This window comes from Carex rostrata, chromosome 2 (assembly GCF_964058835.1).
Source record: "Carex rostrata chromosome 2, lpCarRost1.2, whole genome shotgun sequence".
Taxonomy (NCBI): Eukaryota; Viridiplantae; Streptophyta; class Magnoliopsida; order Poales; family Cyperaceae; genus Carex; species Carex rostrata.
In genome coordinates this window covers 17,525,378-17,545,145 of record NC_135919.1, presented here as the reverse complement: position 1 = coordinate 17,545,145, position 19,768 = coordinate 17,525,378, and the positions used below count along the sequence as shown (strand labels likewise).

General features: G+C 38.0%; 1 protein-coding gene across 1 annotated transcript; it reads right to left on the bottom strand.

Moving 5' to 3' along the window:
• Nucleotides 1–16,656: 16,656 nt before the first annotated feature.
• Nucleotides 16,657–18,169, bottom strand: LOC144550606 (peroxidase P7-like). Its single transcript, XM_078298606.1, has 2 exons — nucleotides 17,855–18,169; nucleotides 16,657–17,548 (listed from the first exon to the last, which is right to left on the bottom strand). The coding sequence occupies exons 1-2, from the start codon at nucleotides 18,068–18,070 to the stop codon at nucleotides 16,799–16,801; spliced, it is 966 nt and encodes a 321-aa protein (XP_078154732.1). The 5' UTR covers nucleotides 18,071–18,169; the 3' UTR covers nucleotides 16,657–16,798.
• Between the last annotated feature and the right edge of the window lie 1,599 nt (nucleotides 18,170–19,768).

Genomic DNA, 19,768 nt, shown 5'->3' with positions numbered 1-19,768 from the left:
CCAATACAACACTCCAATTAAAGTTGTTTGGAACACTGTGGTAGTGTCTCCAGATTGCAAGATAATAGGCATTTACAACACTAATACACTATTCCAATTGATGGTGTTTGGAGCACTATAATAAAGTCTCAAGATACTAATATAAGAGGGCAGTTGCAACCCTCATACAACACTCCAATTGAAGGCGTTAGGAGCACTCTAGTAGTGTCTCCAGATGGCAAGATGATAAGGCATTTACAACCCTAATACAAAACTAGTATTGAAGTTGTTTGGAACACTCTTGTAGTGTCTCCAGATTGCAAGATAATAGGGCATTTACAACCCTAATACAACACTCGTATTGAAGTTGTTTGGAGCACTCTTGTAGTGCCTCCTGATTGCAAGATAATAGGACATTTACAACCCTAATACCACACTCCAATTGGAGGGTTTGGAGCACTCTAGAAGTGTCCCTATATGGCAAGATAATAGGCATTTACAACCCTAATACACAATTCCAATTGATGTAGTTTGGAGCACTATAGTAAAGTCTGAAGATAACAGTATAAGAGGGCAGTTGCAACAATAATACTACACTCCAATTGAATGCGTTAGGAGCACTCTAGTAGTGTCTCCAGATGGCAAGATAATAGGGCATTTACAACCCTAATACAACACTCCTATTGAAGTTGTTTGGAGCACTCTTGGAGTGTCTCCAGATTGCAAGATAATAGGATATTTGCAACCCTAATATCGCACTCTAATTTAAGGGGGTTTGGAGCACTATAGAAGTGTTTACTTATGGCAAGATAATAGGGCATTTACAACCCTAATACCACACTCCAATTGAAGGTCTTTGGGGGACTCTAGTAGTGTCTCTATATAGCAAGATAATAGGGCATTTACAACCCCAATACAACACTCCTATTGAAGGTGTTTGGAGCACTCTTGTAGTGTCTCCAGATTGCAAGATAATATGACATTTACAACCCTAATACCACACTCCAATTGAAGGTGTTTGGAGCGCTCTAGAAATGTCCCCATACGGCAAGATAATAGGGCATTTACAACCCTAAAATCACACTCCAATTGAAGGTGTCTGGAGGACTCTAGTAGTGTCTCCATATTGCAAGATAATAGGGCATTTAGACCCCAATACTACACTCCAATTGAAGGTGTTTAGAGCTCTCTAGTAGTGTCTCTATATGGCAAGATAATAGGGCATTTAAAACTCGAATTGAACACCCCAATTGAAGGTGTATGGAGCACTATAGTAGTTTCTCCAGATGGCAAGATAATAGGGCATTTACAACCGTAATACCACACTCCAATTGAAGGGATTTGGAGTACTCTAGTCGTGTCCCCTATATGGCAAGATAATTGGGCATTTACAACCCTAATACCACATTCTAATTGAAGGTATTTGGCGTACTCTAGTAGTGTCTCTATATAACAAGATAATAGGGCATTCACAACATTAATACAACAGTCCAATTGATGTTGTTTGGAGCAATCTACTAGTGTCTTCAGATTGCAAGATAATTGGGCATTTAAAACCCTAATACCACACTCCCGTTGAAGGTGTTTAGAGCTCTCTACTAGTGTCTCTAGATGGCAACATAAGAGAGAACTTACAATCCTAACAAAATACTCCAATTGATGGTGTTTCGAGCACTCTAGTACCGTCCCTATATAACAAGAGAATAGGTCATTTACAACCTATATACAACACTCCAATTCAAGGTGTTTGGAAAACTCTAGTAGTGTCTCTATATGGCAAGATAATAGGGCATTTACAACCCGAATACAACACTCCAATTGAAGGTGTTTGGAGATCTCTAGTTGTGTCTCCAGATGGCAAGATAATAGGGCATTTACAACCCTAACAAAATACTCCAATTGAAGGTGTTTGGAGCACTCTAGTAGTGTCTCCAAATGGCAAGATAACAGGGGGTTTACAACCCCAATACAACACTCCAATTAAAGTTGTTCGGAGCACTCTGGTAGTGTCTCCAGATTGCAAGATAATAGGCATTTACAACACTAATACACAATTCCAATTGATGGTGTTTGGAGCACTATAATAAAGTCTCAAGATACTAATATAAGAGGGCAGTTGGAACCCTCATACAACACTCTAATTGAAGGCGTTAGGAGCACTCTAGTAGTGTCTCCAGATGGCAAGATTATAATATGACATTTACAACCCTAATACAACACTAGTATTGAAGTTGTTTGGAGCACTCTTGTAGTGTCTCCAGATTACAAGATAATAGGACATTTACAACCCTAATACCACACTCCAATTGGAGGGGTTTGGAGCACTCTAGAAGTGTCCCTATATGGCAAGATAATAGGCATTTACAACCCTAATACACAATTCCAATTGATGTAGTTTGGAGCACTATAGTAAAGTCTCAAGATAACAATATAAGATGGCAGTTGCAACCCTACAACACTCCAATTGAAGGCGTTAGGATCACTCTAGTAGTGTCTCCAGATGGCAAGATAATAGGGCATTTATAACCCTAATACAACACTCGTATTGAAGTTGTTTGGAGCACTCTTGTAGTGTCTCTAGATTGCAAGATAATAGGACATTTACAACCCTAATACCATACTCTAATTTAAGGGGGTTTGGAGCACTCTAGAAGTGTTCCCTTATGGCAAGATAATAGGGCATTTACAACCCTAATACCACACTCCAATTGAAGGTCTTTGGGGGACTCTAGTAGTGTCTTTATATGGCAAGATAATAGGGCATTTACAACCCTATACAGCACTCCTATTGAAGGTGTTTGGAGCACTCTTGTAGTGTCTCCAGATTGCAACATAATATGATATTTACAACCCTAATACCACACTCCAAATAAAGGTGTTTGGAGCGCTCTAGAAGTGTCCCAATACGGCAAGATAATAGGGCATTTACAACCCTAAAATTACACTCCAATTGAAGGTGTTTGGAGGACTCTAGTAGTGTCACCATATTGCAAGATAATATGGCATTTAGACTCCACTACTGCACACCAAATGAAGGTGTTTAGAGCTATCTAGTAGTGTATATGGCAACATAATAGGGTATTTACAACTCGAAAACAACACTCCAATTGAAGGTGTATGGAGCACTCTAGTAGTGTCTCCAGATGACAAGATAATAGAGCATTTACAATCGTAATACCACACTCCAATTGAACGGATATGGAACACTCTAGTAGTGTCCCCATATGGCAAGATAATAGGGCATTTACAACCCTAAGACCACACTCTAATTGAAGGTAATTGGAGTACTCTAGGAGTGTCTCTATATGACGAGATAATATGGCATTTACAACACCAATACAACACTCCAATTGATGTTGTTTGGAGCACTCTAGTAGTGTGTTCAGATCGCAAGATAATAGGGCATTTACAACCCCAATACCACACTCCCATTGAAGGTGTTTAGAGATATATAGTTGTGTCACTATATGGCAAGATAATAGAGAATTTACAACCCGAATACAACACTCCATTTGAAGGTGTTTGGAGTTCTCTAGTAGTGTCTAAATGGCAAGATAATAGGGCATTTACAACCCTAATAAAATACTCCAATTGAAGGTGTTTGGAGCACTCTAGTAGTGTCTCTAAATGGCAAGATAATAGGGGGTATACAACCCCAATACCACACACCAATTAAAGTTGTTTGGAGCACTCTAGTAGTGTCTCCAGATTGCAAGATAATAGGTATTTACAACCCTAATACACAATTCCAATTGATGGTGTTTGGAGCACTATAGTAAAGTCTCAAAATACATATAAGAGGGCAGTTGCAACCCTAATATAACACTCCAATTAAAGGCGTTAGGAGCACTCTAGTAGTGTCTCCGGATGGCAAGAAAATAGGGCATTTACAAGCCTAATACAACACTCGTATTGAAGTTGTTTGGAGCACTCTTGTAGTGCCTCCAGATTGCAAGATAATAGGACATTTACAATCCTAATACCGCACTCTAATTTAAGGGGGTTTGGAGCACTCTAGAAGTGTTCCCATATTGCAAGATAATAGGGCATTTACAACCCTAATACCACACTATAAATGAAGGTGCTTGGGGGACTCTAGTAGTGTCTCTATATGGTAAGATAATAGGGCATTTACAACCCTATACAACACTCCTATTGAAGGTGTTTGGAGCACTCTTCTAGTGTCTCCAGATTGCAAGATAATATGACATTTACAACCCTAATACCACACTCCAATTGAAGGGGTTTGGAGCACTCTAGTAGTGTCTCCAAATGGCAAGATAACAGGGGGTTTACAACCCCAATACAACACTCCAATTAAAGTTGTTCGGAGCACTCTGGTAGTGTCTCCAGATTGCAAGATAATAGGCATTTACAACACTAATACACAATTCCAATTGATGGTGTTTGGAGCACTATAATAAAGTCTCAAGATACTAATATAAGAGGGCAGTTGGAACCCTCATACAACACTCTAATTGAAGGCGTTAGGAGCACTCTAGTAGTGTCTCCAGATGGCAAGATTATAATATGACATTTACAACCCTAATACAACACTAGTATTGAAGTTGTTTGGAGCACTCTTGTAGTGTCTCCAGATTACAAGATAATAGGACATTTACAACCCTAATACCACACTCCAATTGGAGGGGTTTGGAGCACTCTAGAAGTGTCCCTATATGGCAAGATAATAGGCATTTACAACCCTAATACACAATTCCAATTGATGTAGTTTGGAGCACTATAGTAAAGTCTCAAGATAACAATATAAGATGGCAGTTGCAACCCTACAACACTCCAATTGAAGGCGTTAGGATCACTCTAGTAGTGTCTCCAGATGGCAAGATAATAGGGCATTTATAACCCTAATACAACACTCGTATTGAAGTTGTTTGGAGCACTCTTGTAGTGTCTCTAGATTGCAAGATAATAGGACATTTACAACCCTAATACCATACTCTAATTTAAGGGGGTTTGGAGCACTCTAGAAGTGTTCCCTTATGGCAAGATAATAGGGCATTTACAACCCTAATACCACACTCCAATTGAAGGTCTTTGGGGGACTCTAGTAGTGTCTTTATATGGCAAGATAATAGGGCATTTACAACCCTATACAGCACTCCTATTGAAGGTGTTTGGAGCACTCTTGTAGTGTCTCCAGATTGCAACATAATATGATATTTACAACCCTAATACCACACTCCAAATAAAGGTGTTTGGAGCGCTCTAGAAGTGTCCCAATACGGCAAGATAATAGGGCATTTACAACCCTAAAATTACACTCCAATTGAAGGTGTTTGGAGGACTCTAGTAGTGTCACCATATTGCAAGATAATATGGCATTTAGACTCCACTACTGCACACCAAATGAAGGTGTTTAGAGCTATCTAGTAGTGTATATGGCAACATAATAGGGTATTTACAACTCGAAAACAACACTCCAATTGAAGGTGTATGGAGCACTCTAGTAGTGTCTCCAGATGACAAGATAATAGAGCATTTACAATCGTAATACCACACTCCAATTGAACGGATATGGAACACTCTAGTAGTGTCCCCATATGGCAAGATAATAGGGCATTTACAACCCTAAGACCACACTCTAATTGAAGGTAATTGGAGTACTCTAGGAGTGTCTCTATATGACGAGATAATATGGCATTTACAACACCAATACAACACTCCAATTGATGTTGTTTGGAGCACTCTAGTAGTGTGTTCAGATCGCAAGATAATAGGGCATTTACAACCCCAATACCACACTCCCATTGAAGGTGTTTAGAGATATATAGTTGTGTCACTATATGGCAAGATAATAGAGAATTTACAACCCGAATACAACACTCCATTTGAAGGTGTTTGGAGTTCTCTAGTAGTGTCTAAATGGCAAGATAATAGGGCATTTACAACCCTAATAAAATACTCCAATTGAAGGTGTTTGGAGCACTCTAGTAGTGTCTCTAAATGGCAAGATAATAGGGGGTATACAACCCCAATACCACACACCAATTAAAGTTGTTTGGAGCACTCTAGTAGTGTCTCCAGATTGCAAGATAATAGGTATTTACAACCCTAATACACAATTCCAATTGATGGTGTTTGGAGCACTATAGTAAAGTCTCAAAATACATATAAGAGGGCAGTTGCAACCCTAATATAACACTCCAATTAAAGGCGTTAGGAGCACTCTAGTAGTGTCTCCGGATGGCAAGAAAATAGGGCATTTACAAGCCTAATACAACACTCGTATTGAAGTTGTTTGGAGCACTCTTGTAGTGCCTCCAGATTGCAAGATAATAGGACATTTACAATCCTAATACCGCACTCTAATTTAAGGGGGTTTGGAGCACTCTAGAAGTGTTCCCATATTGCAAGATAATAGGGCATTTACAACCCTAATACCACACTATAAATGAAGGTGCTTGGGGGACTCTAGTAGTGTCTCTATATGGTAAGATAATAGGGCATTTACAACCCTATACAACACTCCTATTGAAGGTGTTTGGAGCACTCTTCTAGTGTCTCCAGATTGCAAGATAATATGACATTTACAACCCTAATACCACACTCCAATTGAAGGGGTTTGGAGCACTCAAGAATTGTCCCCATACGGAAAGATAATAGGGCATTTACAACCCTAATACCACATTCTAATTGAAGGTATTTGGCGTACTCTACTAGTGTCTCTATATGACAAGAGCATTCACAACACTAATACAACAGTCCAATTGATGTTGTTTGGAGCAATCTAGTAGGGTCTTCAGATCGCAAGATAATTGGGCATTTAAAACCCTAATACCACACTCCCATTGAAGGTGTTTAGAGCTCTCTATTAGTGTCTCTAAATGGCAACATAAGAGAGAACTTACAATCCTACAAAATACTCCCATTGATGGTGTTTCGAGCACTACAAGATAATAGGTCATTTACAACCTATATACAGCACTCCAATTCAAGGTGTTTGGAAAACTCTAGTAGTGTCTCTATATGGCAAGATAATAGGGCATTTACAACCCGAATACAACACTCCAATTGAAGGTGTTTGGAGATCTCTAGTTGTGTCTCCAGATGGCAAGATAATAGGGCATTTACAACCCTAACAAAATACTCCAATTGAAGGTGTTTGGAGCACTCTAGTAGTGTCTCCAAATGGCAAGATAACAGGGGGTTTACCCCAACACAACACTCCAATTGAAGTTGTTTGGAGCACTCTGGTAGTGTCTCCAGATTGCAAGATAATAGGCATTTACAACACTAATACACAATTCCAATTGATGGTGTTTGGAGCACTATAATAAAGTCTCAAGATACTAATATAAGAGGGCAGTTGGAACCGTCATACAACACTCCAATTAAAGGCGTTAGGAGCACTCTAGTAGTGTCTCCAGATGGCAAGATAATAAGGCATTTACAACCCAAATACAACACTAGTATTGAAGTTGTTTGGGGCACTCTTGTAGTGTCTCCAGATTTCAAGATAATAGGACATTTACAACCCTAATACCACACTTCAATTGGAGGGGTTTGGATCACTCTAGAAGTGTCCCTATATGGCAAGATAATTGGCATTTACAACCCTAATACACAATTCCAATTGATGTAGTTTGGAGCACTATAGTAAAGTCTCAAGATAACAATATAAGAGGGCAGTTGCAACCCTAATACTACATTCCAATTGAAGGCGTTAGGATTACTCTAGTAGTGTCTCCAGATGGCAAGATAATAGGGCATTTACAACTCAAATACAACACTCGTATTGAAGTTGTTTGGAGCACTCTTGGAGTGTCTCCAGATTGCAAGATAATAGGATATTTGCAACCCTAATATCGCACTCTAATTTAAGAGGGTTTGGAGCACTATAGAAGTGTTTACTTATGGCAAGATAATAGGGCATTTACAACCCTAATACGACACTCCAATTGAAGGCCTTTGGGGGACTCTAGTAGTGTCTCTATATGACAAGATAATAGGGCATTTACAACCCAATACAACACTCCTATTGAAGGTGTTTGGAGCAGTCTTGTAGAGTCTCTAGATTACAAGATAATATGACATTTACAACCCTAATACCACACTCCAATTGAAGGTGTTTGGAGCTCTCTAGAAGTGTCCCTATACAGCAAGATAATAGGGCATTTACAACTCTAAAATCACACTCCAATTGAAGGTGTTTGGAGGACTCTAGTAGTGTCTCCATATTGCAAGATAATATGGCATTTAGACTCCAATACTACACTCCAATTGAAAGTGTTTAGATCTCTCTTGTAGTGTATATGGCAACATAATAGGGTATTTACAACTCGAAAACAACACTCCAATTGAAGGTGTATGGAGCATTCTAGTAGTGTCTCCAGATGGCAAGAAAATAGAGCATTTACAACCGTAATACCACACTCCAATTGAACGGATATGGAGCACTCTAGTAGTGTCCCCATATGGCAAGATAATAGGGCATTTACAACCTTAATACCACACTCTAATTGAAGGTATTTGGAGTACTCTAGTAGTGTCTCTATATGACGAGATAATATGGAATTTATAACACCAATACAACACTCCAATTGATGTTGTTTGGAGCACTCTAGTAGTGTGTTCAGATCGCAAGATAATAGGGCATTTACAACCCCAATACCACACTCCCATTCAAGGTGTTTAGAGATATATAGTTGTGTCACTATATGGCAAGATAATAGGGAATTTACAACCCGAATACAACACTCCATTTGAAGGTGTTTGGAGTTCTCTAGTACTGTCCAGATGGGAAGATAATAGGGCATTTACAACCCTAATAAAATACTCCAATTGAAGGTGTTTGGAGCACTCTAGTAGTGTCTCTAAATGGCAAGATAATAGGGGTATACAACCCCAATACAACACTCCAATTAAAGTTGTTTGGAGCACTCTAGTAGTGTCTCCAGATTGCAAGATAATAGGTATTTACAACCCTAATACACAATTCCAATTGATGGTGTTTGGAGCACTGTAGTAAAGTCTCAAAATACATATAAGAGGGCAGTTGCAACCCTAATATAACACTCCAATTGAAGGCGTTAGGAGCACTCTAGTAGTGTCTCCAGATGGCAAGATAATATGACATTTACAACCCTAATACAATACTCGTATTGAAGTTGTTTGGAGCACTCTTGTAGTGTCTCCAGATTGCAAGATAATCGGACATTTACAACCCTAATACCGCACTCTAATTTCAGGGGGTTTGGAGCACTCTGGAAGTGTTCCCATATGGCAAGATAATAGGGCATTTACAACCCTAATACCACACTATAAAGGAAGGTGTTTGGGGGACTCTAGTAGTGTCTCTATATGGCAAGATAATAGGGCATTTACAACCCTATACAACACTCTTATTGAAGGTGTTTGGAGCACACTTCTAGTGTCTCCAGATTGCAAGATAATATGACATTTACAACCCTAATACCACACTCCAATTGAAGGGGTTTGGAGCACTCAAGAAGTGTCCCCATACAGAAAGATAATTGGGCATTTACAACCCTAAAATCACAATCGAATTGAAGGTGTTTGGAGGACTCTAGTAGTGTCTCCATATTGCAAGATAATAGGGCATTTAGACCGCAATACTACACTCCAATTGAAGGTGTTTAGAGCTCTCTAGTAGTGTCTCTATATGGCAAGATAATAGGGCATTTAAAACTCGAATTCAACACCCCAATTGAAGGTGTATGGAGCACTATAGTAGTTTCTCCAGATGGCAAGATAATAGGGTATTTACAACCGTAATACCACACTCCAATTGAAGGCATTTGGAGTACTCTAGTCGTGTCCCCATATGGCAAGATAATTGGGCATTTACGACCCTCATACCACATTCTAATTGAAGGTATTTGGCGTACTCTACTAGTGTCTCTATATGACAAGATAATAGGGCATTCACAACACTAATACAACAGTCCAATTGATGTTGTTTGGAGCAATCTAGTAGTGTCTTTAGATCGCAAGATAATTGGGCATTTAAAACCCTAATACCACACTACCATTGAAGGTGTTTAGAGCTCTCTAGTAGTGTCTCTAGATGGCAACATAAGAGAGAACTTACAATCCTACAAAATACTCCAATTGATGGTGTTTCGAGCACTCTAGTACCGTCCCTATATGACAAGATAATAGGTCATTTACAACCTATATACAGCACTCCAATTCAAGGTGTTTGGAAAACTCTAGTAGTGTCTCTATATGGCAAGATAATAGGGCATTTACAACCCGAATACAACACTCCAATTGAAGGTGTTTGGAGATCTCTAGTTGTGTCTCCAGATGGCAAGATAATAGGGCATTTACAACCCTAACAAAATACTCCAATTGAAGGTGTTTGGAGCACTCTAGTAGTGTCTCCAAATGGCAAGACAACAGGGGGTTTACAACCCCAATACAACACTCCAATTAAAGTTGTTTGGAGCACTCTGGTAGTGTCTCCAGAATGCAAGATAATAGGCATTTACAACACTAATACCCAATTCCAATTGATGGTGTTTGGAGCACTATAATAAAGTCTCAAGATACTAATATAAGAGGGCAGTTGGAACCCTCATACAACACTCCAATTGAAGGCGTTAGGAGCACTCTGGTAGTGTCTCCAGATGGCAAGATAATAAGGCATTTACAACCCTAATACAACACTAGTATTGAAGGTGTTTGGAGCACTCTAGTAGTGTCTCTATATGGCAAGATAATAGGGCAGTTTGAACTCTAATACAATACTCCTATTGAAGTTGTTTTGACCACTCTTGTAGTGTCTCCAGATTGCAAGATAATAGGTTATTTACAACCCTAATACAACACTCCAATTGAAGGTGTTTGGAGCATTCTAGTAGTTTTTCTAGATGGCAAGATAATAGGGCATTTACAACCCTAATACCACACTCCAATTGATGGTGTTTCTAGCACTCTTATACTGTCCTTATATGACAAGGAAATAGAGCATTTACAACCTATATACAACACTCCAATTCAAGGTGTTTGGAGAACTCTAGTAGTGTCTCTATATCGCAAGATAATTGGGCATTTATAACCCTAATAGAACACTCCATTTGAAGGTGTTCGGACCTGTCCAGTAGTGTCTCCAGATGACAAGATACTAGGGCATTTATAACCCTAATAAAACTCTCGAATTGAAGGTGTTTGGAGCACTCTAGTAGTGTCTCTATATGGCAAGATAATAGGGCTGTTAGAATCCTAATACAATACTCCTATTGAAGTTGTTTCGAGCACTCTTGTAGTGTCTCCAGATTGCAAGATAATAGGTTATTTACAACCCTAATACAACACTCCAATTGATGGTGTTTGGAGCATTCTAGTAGTGTGTCTAGATGGCAAGATAATAGGGCATTTACAACCCTAATACCACACTCCAATTGATGGTGTTTCGAGCAATCTAATACCGTCCCCTATATGACAAGATAATAGGGCATTTACAACCTATATACGACACTCCAATTCAAGGTGTTTGGAGAACTCTAGTAGGATCTCTATATGGCAAGAAAATAGGGCATTTATAACCCGAATACAACACTCCATTTGAAGGTGTTTGGAGTTCTCTGGTAGTGTCTCCAGATGGCAAGATAATATGGCATTTACAACCCTATACAACACTCCTATTGAAGTTGTTTGGAGCACTCTTGTAGTGTCTCTATATGACAAGATAATAGGACATTTACAACCCTAATTCCACAGTCTAATTGAAGGGGGTTTGGAGCAATCTGGAAGTGTCCCCATATGACAAGATAATAGGGCATTTACAACCCTAATACCACACTCCATTTGATGTTTTTTGGAGGACTCTTGTAGTGTCTATATGGCAAGATATTATGGCATTGAAAACCCTAATACAACACTCCAATTGAAGGTGTTTGGAGCACTCTTTTAGTGTCTCCAATATGCAAGTAAATAGGGCATTTAGGACCGTAAAACCACACTGCAATTGAAGGTGTTTGGAGCACTCTAGTAGTGTCTCTAGACGGCTAGGTAATAGGGCATTTACAACCCTAATACAACACTCCAATTGAAGGTGTTTGGATCACTCTAGTAGTGCCTGTATAAGGCAATATAATAGGGCTTTTACAACACGGATACAACACTCCAATTAAAGTTGTTTGGAGGACTCTTGTAGTGTCTCCAAATTGCAGGATAATAGGGCATTTACAACACTAATACCACACTCCAGTTGAAGGTGTTTAGAGCTCTCTAGTAATGTCTCTATATGGTAAGATAATAGAGTATTTACAACCCGAATACAACACTCTAATTGAACGTGTTCGGAGCTCTGTAGTAGTGTCCCCAGATGGAAAGATAATAGGGCATTTACAACCCTAATACTACGTTGCAATTGAAGGTGTTTGGAGGTCAGTAGTAGTGTCTCTATATGGCAACATAATAAGGTATTTACAACCTGAATACAACACCCCAATTGAAGGTGTTTGGAGCTCTGTAGTAGTGTCCCCAGATGGAAAGATAATAGAGCATTTACAACCCAAATACTACACTCTAATCGAAGATGTTCTGAGCACCCTAGTAATGTCTCCAAATAGCAAGATAATAGGACATTTACAACCTTAATAGAACACTTCTATTGAAGTTATTTGGAGCACTCTTGTAGTGTCTCCAGATTGCATGATAATAGGGCATTTTCGACCCTAATACAATACTCCAATTGAAAGTGTTTGGAGCACTCTAGTAGTGTCTCTAGATGTCAAGATAATAGGGCATTTACAACCCTAAAACAACACTCCAATTGAAGGTGTTTGGAGCATTCTACTAGTGAGATAGTAGGGCATTTATAACACTAATAGAACACTCCAATAGATGGTGTTTGGTGCACTCTTGTAGTGTGTCTAGATTGTAGGATAATAGGTTATTTACAACCCTAATACTACACTCGAATTGAAGGTGTTTAGAGCTCTCTAGTAGTGTCTCTATATGGCAAGATAATAAGATATTTACAACCCCAATACAACACTCCAATTGAAGGTGTTTGGAGCTCGGTAGTAGTGTCCCCAGATGAAAAGATAATAGGGCATTTTCAACCCTAATACAACACCCCAATAGAAGGTGTTTGGAGCACCCTAGTAATGTCTCCAAATGGCAAGATAATAGGACATTTACAACCCTAATACAACACTCCTATTGAAGTTATTTGGAGCACTCTTGTAGTGTCTCCCGATTGCAAGATAATAGGGCATTTTTGACCCTAATACAACACTCCAATTAAAGGTGTTTGGACCACTCTAATAGTGTCTCCAGATGGCAAAATAATAGGGCATTTACAACCCTAAAACCACACTCCAATTGAAGGTGTTTGGAGCTCTCTAGTAGTGTCTCTATATGGCAAGATAGTAGGGCACTTACAATCCTAATAGAACACTCAAATTGATTGTGTTTGGTGCACACTACAAGTGTGTCCAGATTGCAGGATAATAGAGCATTTACAACCCTAATACTACACTCCAATTGAAGGTGTTTAGAGCTCTCTAGTAATGTCTCTATATGGCAAGATAATAGGGTATTCACAACTCCAATACAACACTCCAATTGAAGGTTTTTGGAGCTCGGTAGTAGTGTCCCCAGATGGAAAGATAATAGGGCATTTTCAACCCTAATACAATACCCCAATAGAAGGTGTTTGGAGCACTCTAGTAGTGTCTCCAGATGGCACGATAATAGGGCATTTACAACCCTAAAACCACACTCCAATTGAAGGTGTTTGACTCACTCTAGTAGAGACACTACTAGAGTGACTTACTAAGATCTCAAGGTCATAGATTTGGCTCGTTAGGATCTAATTTCTGGAACATAGATGAATAATTAACAACTTTAGACAAATGGGATTTAGAATGACCTTTCACTGAAGAGGAACTAAAAAATGCTGTTTTTGCATCTGGGCTCCAGGTCCCGATGGCTTCACTTTTAAGTTTTACCAATTCTTTTGGGACATTGTTAAATCTGATTTGATGCTTCTTAGTCATTACTTTTATGAAAATTTCCTTAACTTACACAAAATTAATAAGTCTTGCATTTGTCTCATACCTAAGGAAAAATATGCTACACTTATTAAGAAATTTAGGCCAATTAGTTTAGTTAACTGTAGTTTTAAGATTCTTTCAAAGTTACTTACCATTAGACTAGAACCTTTTATGGATAGACTGATAGATCATAGTCAAGCTTCATTTATGAAGAATAGGTATATATTAGATAACATGGTTCTTAGCCAAGAAATTTTACACTCATGCCATACTCTTAAACGACCAGGGGTAGTAATAAAAGTAGATTTTGAGAAAGCGTACGATAAGATACATTGAGATTATTTAATAGAATTGTTACATAGTAGAAATTTTGGAACTAGGTGGATATGATGGATCACTCAATGGCTGTATAGTTCTCAATCCTGTATAACTATAAATGGGGAACTAACTGAATATTTTTATTACAAAAGGGGAGTTCGACAAGGTGACCCATTGTCCCCATTTTTATATATCTTAGCTGCAGATACACTTAGTAGGATATTTACAAAAGGTAGACAAGCACATATAATTAAAGGTTTAGGTCCACCATGTTTAGATAATCTAGCCATCACAAATTGCCACTATGCCGACGATACTATTCTCTTCCTTAAAGCTCAGGAAGAGAATGTGGAAGCAACATGGTGGGCCATGTTAGCTTTTGAGGCTATCTCTGGAATTAGAATGAATTACGATAAAACTGAATTGTATTCGTTAAATGTAGATGATACACAACCTCTTCAACATTTATTTAGATGTCACGAAGGACATTTTCCTATTAAATATTTAGGACTTCCCTTACACTATAAAAAATTACAAGTAGTTGACTGGTCTTTTATGGTAAATAAGGTAGAAAGTAAGCTGCAACAATGGCAATGAAGCTTGCTATCCATAGGAGGTCGTTTAACCTTAATAAACTCAGTCCTTACAACTGTCCCTTTATATATATGCACTCTCAATCTATAGGATTCCTCTTACGGTAATTAAACAAATAGATAAGATTAGAAGACGCTTCTTATGACAAGGTAATTCTAAAAAAATATATATATATATATTCTCATAGACCAGTACACCTCAAATTTAAATAAACAGGTTGGTGGTTTAGGAATTCTCGATCTAAGACAAATGAACATCTCTTCTACTCAAATGGTGGTGAAAATTGAAAAATTCTGAATACAATGGACTTTGGAAAACCCTTCTAATACATAAGTATGTGACCAATCACCATCCATTAAATTCTGCCTTTTGGACTGCTATGTTGAAAGTTAATCATGTAGGGGAAATGGGGGGTATCTTATGAACCAGGGGTAAATTCGCAAATTAGGTTCTGGGTTGACCAATGGTATCAAGATTGCACACTAGCTACTAGGTACTACACTTTATTTACTCAATGTACAAACCCAAACATACTCTTAGCTGATGTGGTACACTCTCAAGGGCGATTAGTGAAATTTAGAACTTCATTAGTAGGAATAGATTTTCAGGAATGGACATAATCACTACATCTAATCAGCTCCACTTCATTCACTTACTAACACGACAAAATTGAGTGGAAATGGGAAGTCTCAGGGAAGTTTTCAACTCATTCGATTTATCAAATTCTTAACTTTGGTGGATATCAACCAAAACAAGCAATGATATGGTGGAACTTGCCGGTACCACCAAAAATTAGAGCATTTATGTGGCTAGTTTCGCATAATACCATCTTAACCAAAGACAATTTATCCATTAAAGGGTGGGTTGGAGACCCCAAATATCAGTTCTATTTACACAATGAATCGATTGACCATCTCTTTATCACTTGTACATTAGCTCAACAAATTTGGTTTTGGTTAGGAAAAAGTCAATTTATAATGCAATCATGGACAACTTGGGATAATATACTTGCATTTGCTTATTCTCTCGATGTCATAGATAGAACAAGTTCCTTAATTATACTTAGTGTAGTTAGTTGGAGTTTGTGGAAGCATATGAATGAGGTTTGTTTCAATGCTTGTGCTATTAAAAGTGCTAGAAATCTGATTTTACTAATTAACTCTCTTTGTTCTTATTGGGTAGGAAACATGAGCAAGAAAGTCAAGAATGTTGTTGGCGAGTGGCTACCGGTCATAGAAGATGTCATTCCCTTGAACCAGTCCATGCCAATGGAGCTAGTGCCTTTCCATTCGGGTGTGGAGGTCTCTAGACAGCAAGGGTTTGCTGCTGCCGATGTGTTACCGTAGTGGAAAATGAAGATGCTTCATCAATTTTGTCGTATAGTTATACTTAGCCTTAGCCCAATATTTTGTGGCTTAGTTTTAGCAAATTTAACATATTTTTGGTGTCTTGCTAATAGCAAGCTTTGGTGGTTATATTGCCTGATACTAAATTTTTGGTTTGTAAGAAGGGATAATGAACTCATTAGTCTGGATAGAAAAGAACTGATTTTTGTAATTATTATATTTCAGCAATGAAATGGATATTTTTGCCTTTTAAAAATAAAATATATATATTATAAGAAACTATACGGACCAAAAAAATAAAAAGAGGAAAAGATCGCTTGATCAGTAGTATAGTAAGTTATAGTAACACTAAATTAATTTTAGAAATATTTTATTTCTTCTAGATTTCCTTTCACATAGATTATTATTATTCCTTCAATACAATAACGTTACCTTAAAAGTACTTCTTTGCAAAAAAAAAAAAGAAACAATAAATAAAGAATGTATAAAGTAAAATGAAACTAGAAGAGATATACAAGGAGAACATATCAACAAGTGATACAAAATTACTAATTTTAATTAGAATGCATATTAATTGATCGTACTGCAAATCTTTCTTATTTGTCCTGACGATCCTGTTAGCGGATTAATATCCCCCATCTTAACCATTGCAGCAGCAAAATCTGCATAAAAGGAAGATGGATCCCTATTATAGCTGGCTACCATGCCATCAGTCTCACCCCCATTGAACAACACTTGGTCAGAGTGCAACAGCCCCCTTCTTTGCATCAAATTTTTGTAGTACTTATTGTCAAGTGAGTTCGGTGTAATAGGGTCAAGTGGTGCCAAGTTTGTAATTCCGGCATTCTTTGAACGAGGGCAATTACGTCTTCTGTGAAGAGCAAATCCGGGATCTATGTTGGTCTCATTGTATATACGGTCCCTAAATGTCACACATTGAGCCTGACCGATTGTATGTGCACCTGAGAGCGCAACCATTTCCTTTGCATTGAGTCCCTTTCTAGCAAATTTAGCAATCAGCACATCCAGATTATCAGTACCGAAGGGCAAATCAGTAGTAGCCAAATCTCTATTTGCTGTGGTCGAATCTCTTCTTCCGAGCTTAACCGTCCATGTCGGCCCATTCACATACTCAGAAGAGTCTCTGGCTGCAAGTGCAACGATGTCTGCACATGATACGACTTTCGGACACACTGCTTCCACGGCCCACTTGGCAGCATCTATGACTTCCATTCCCCTTATCGAGTTGTTGTTTTGAAGAGCAGTTTGCTCACCCGTGAACCATGGGGTGTCTTTCAGAAGCACCGATCCATCACATCCCTGATTAATTATTCAAAGTAAAAAGGTGCAAATTCCTTTAGATTTTACTCCAAATTAACCTAATTAATATTAATCATGAGTATGCAGTGTGTATGTTATTATATTTATATATAGTTTACTCTGACTAGAAGTCTAGAACAGTGTTTTTTAATATATATGCTTGTACCGCTAATAGGTATTTCAGATTTCAGAACTAAATTAAAACAAATATCAAATAAATTCTTAATGAGGTGTGTCAAGGGAAGCACATCAGTAATTAACGAATCTATTTATCTATTGAATATATACCATGGTTAATTTAATTACCTGGACAAAACAGTCATGGAAGTGAAGGCGTATGAGAGAGGCAGCCATTCGGCGCTCTTTTGCAATTGCATCTCGTATAGCACTTCGAATGATTGGAAGGGCTTGCGGACATGTATAATCATAGTAGTTTGATGTCAGAAAAGCTTGAGTGTGGTTTAGAGAGAACACGAAGAGCATTGCAATGGCTATCCAAGCAAGTTTATAAGAACAGCCCATTGTTAATTATGAGATAGAGAAGCTAATAGAGAGCTGATATGTTCGTAATTGTTTGGTAGAGAGAAGCTATTTAAGAGTTGATTTGTGACTTTATGATGAGAAGAACTAGTGTTTCATTTGTGTATTTATAGGATACGTACCTTTGGTGAACAGGTCTTTGAGAAGAATGCTTCAACAATAAATTATTTATTTTAACACAAGAAAAGGTTTTTTTTTTCTTTTATTTTTTGAAAGTCAACACAAGAAGGTATTCATTATTATATTTTATTGATAGTGATATTCCGGGCGCTTACTTATTCTTCCAAGTCAAACATTCATGGCCCCTCTACGTTCTCATGATTTTAATTAGTTATGATGGGGCAGTTCTTCCAATATTAAGGATAAAAAAAATACATAATTTTTTATTTAAAGAAATTATATTAAAAAATGTAGGCTATTAGACTGATTTGTATCTCTTTTGAACTGCGCCAAATTAAATCTTCTCTGGATATATCTTCTTCCCACCTCCCTCTCCTACCTCTACCTCTGCCTCCCTCTCCCACCTCCTTCTAACACCTATACCTCCGCCTCTCCCACCTCCCTCTTCCACCTCCGCCTCTCCCATCTCCCTCTTCCATCTCCCTCTACCACCTCTGCCTCCACCTCTCCAACCTCCGCCTCTACCTCCCTCTCCCACCTCCCACCACCTTCCACCTCGAAATGGTAAATACGATAAGCTCCCTCTCTTTCCTACCTCTGCCTTCGCCTCCTCCTCCGTTTTTCCCATCTATGCATGTTGCTCCCACTCCAGCGGACGTTCTGCCAGAGATTATCCATCACTCCATTCCAATCAAGCACGTCTCTGCCGGATTGAATACTTAAATGTTTATGAATGAATACTTCAACGTGTATAAATGAATACTTGAGCACGCCTCTGCCGGGTCAGATTCATCACTGTCGACCATATCAAAATATTTTTGTATCTGTGGATGCAATTAATCTCTTTGATGTCTATGTTCTTCTTTATCATGAAGTAGCAAGTTATTTACAAAGAACAAAGCTTTATTAATGATGAATTAAGCGACTGCGTACTACGAAATGACATACAAAAATAAAAAAAATATAGAGGTATACGAATGAATATTTCAATGTGTATGAATGAATACTTGCGTGACAAGATATGAATACTTGTGCAACGGACAACTCAAAAGTATGTCATCATAGATCTCATTTGAAAAATAAAATTGTGTAGAAAACATTCGTGGTTTTAGATTTGCAAAATTATTTACAGATCGTCAGAAATATTGGTTAGATTGAACGGAGATAAAAATCACCTCTAAAAACGTGTAAAAGATGGATAAGTGATGTATCCAGTTTTTATTTTTGCACTTGCACGATGAAGATGAATACTTTCTCGATGAGGATGAATACTTGTGTAACAGATAACTCGAAAGTATGTCATCATGAATCTCATTTGAAAAATAAAATTATGTACAAAACATTCGTGGCTTTAGATTTGCAAAATTTCCTCACCAATCGTCAGAAATATTAATGAGATTGAACGGAGAAAAAAAAATCATCTCTAAAAACGTATCAATTTTTTTTTAAATACTTGATATCTTAGATATAAATATTTGACGTGTTATATATGAATACTTGCGTACGCCAGTTGTAAAATCTTTCAAATATTAGATGGTCCGCAAATAGTAAATGATTTCC

Bases quoted from the DNA above. Each gene is read 5' to 3' on its own strand.
- LOC144550606 (XM_078298606.1), bottom strand. From the start codon at position 18,070: ATGGGCTGTTCTTATAAACTTGCTTGGATAGCCATTGCAATGCTCTTC. The intron at 17,549-17,854 runs GTAATTAAATTA...ATAATTAATCAG, and splicing joins TCCATGACTGTTTTGTCCAG to GGATGTGATGGATCGGTGCT.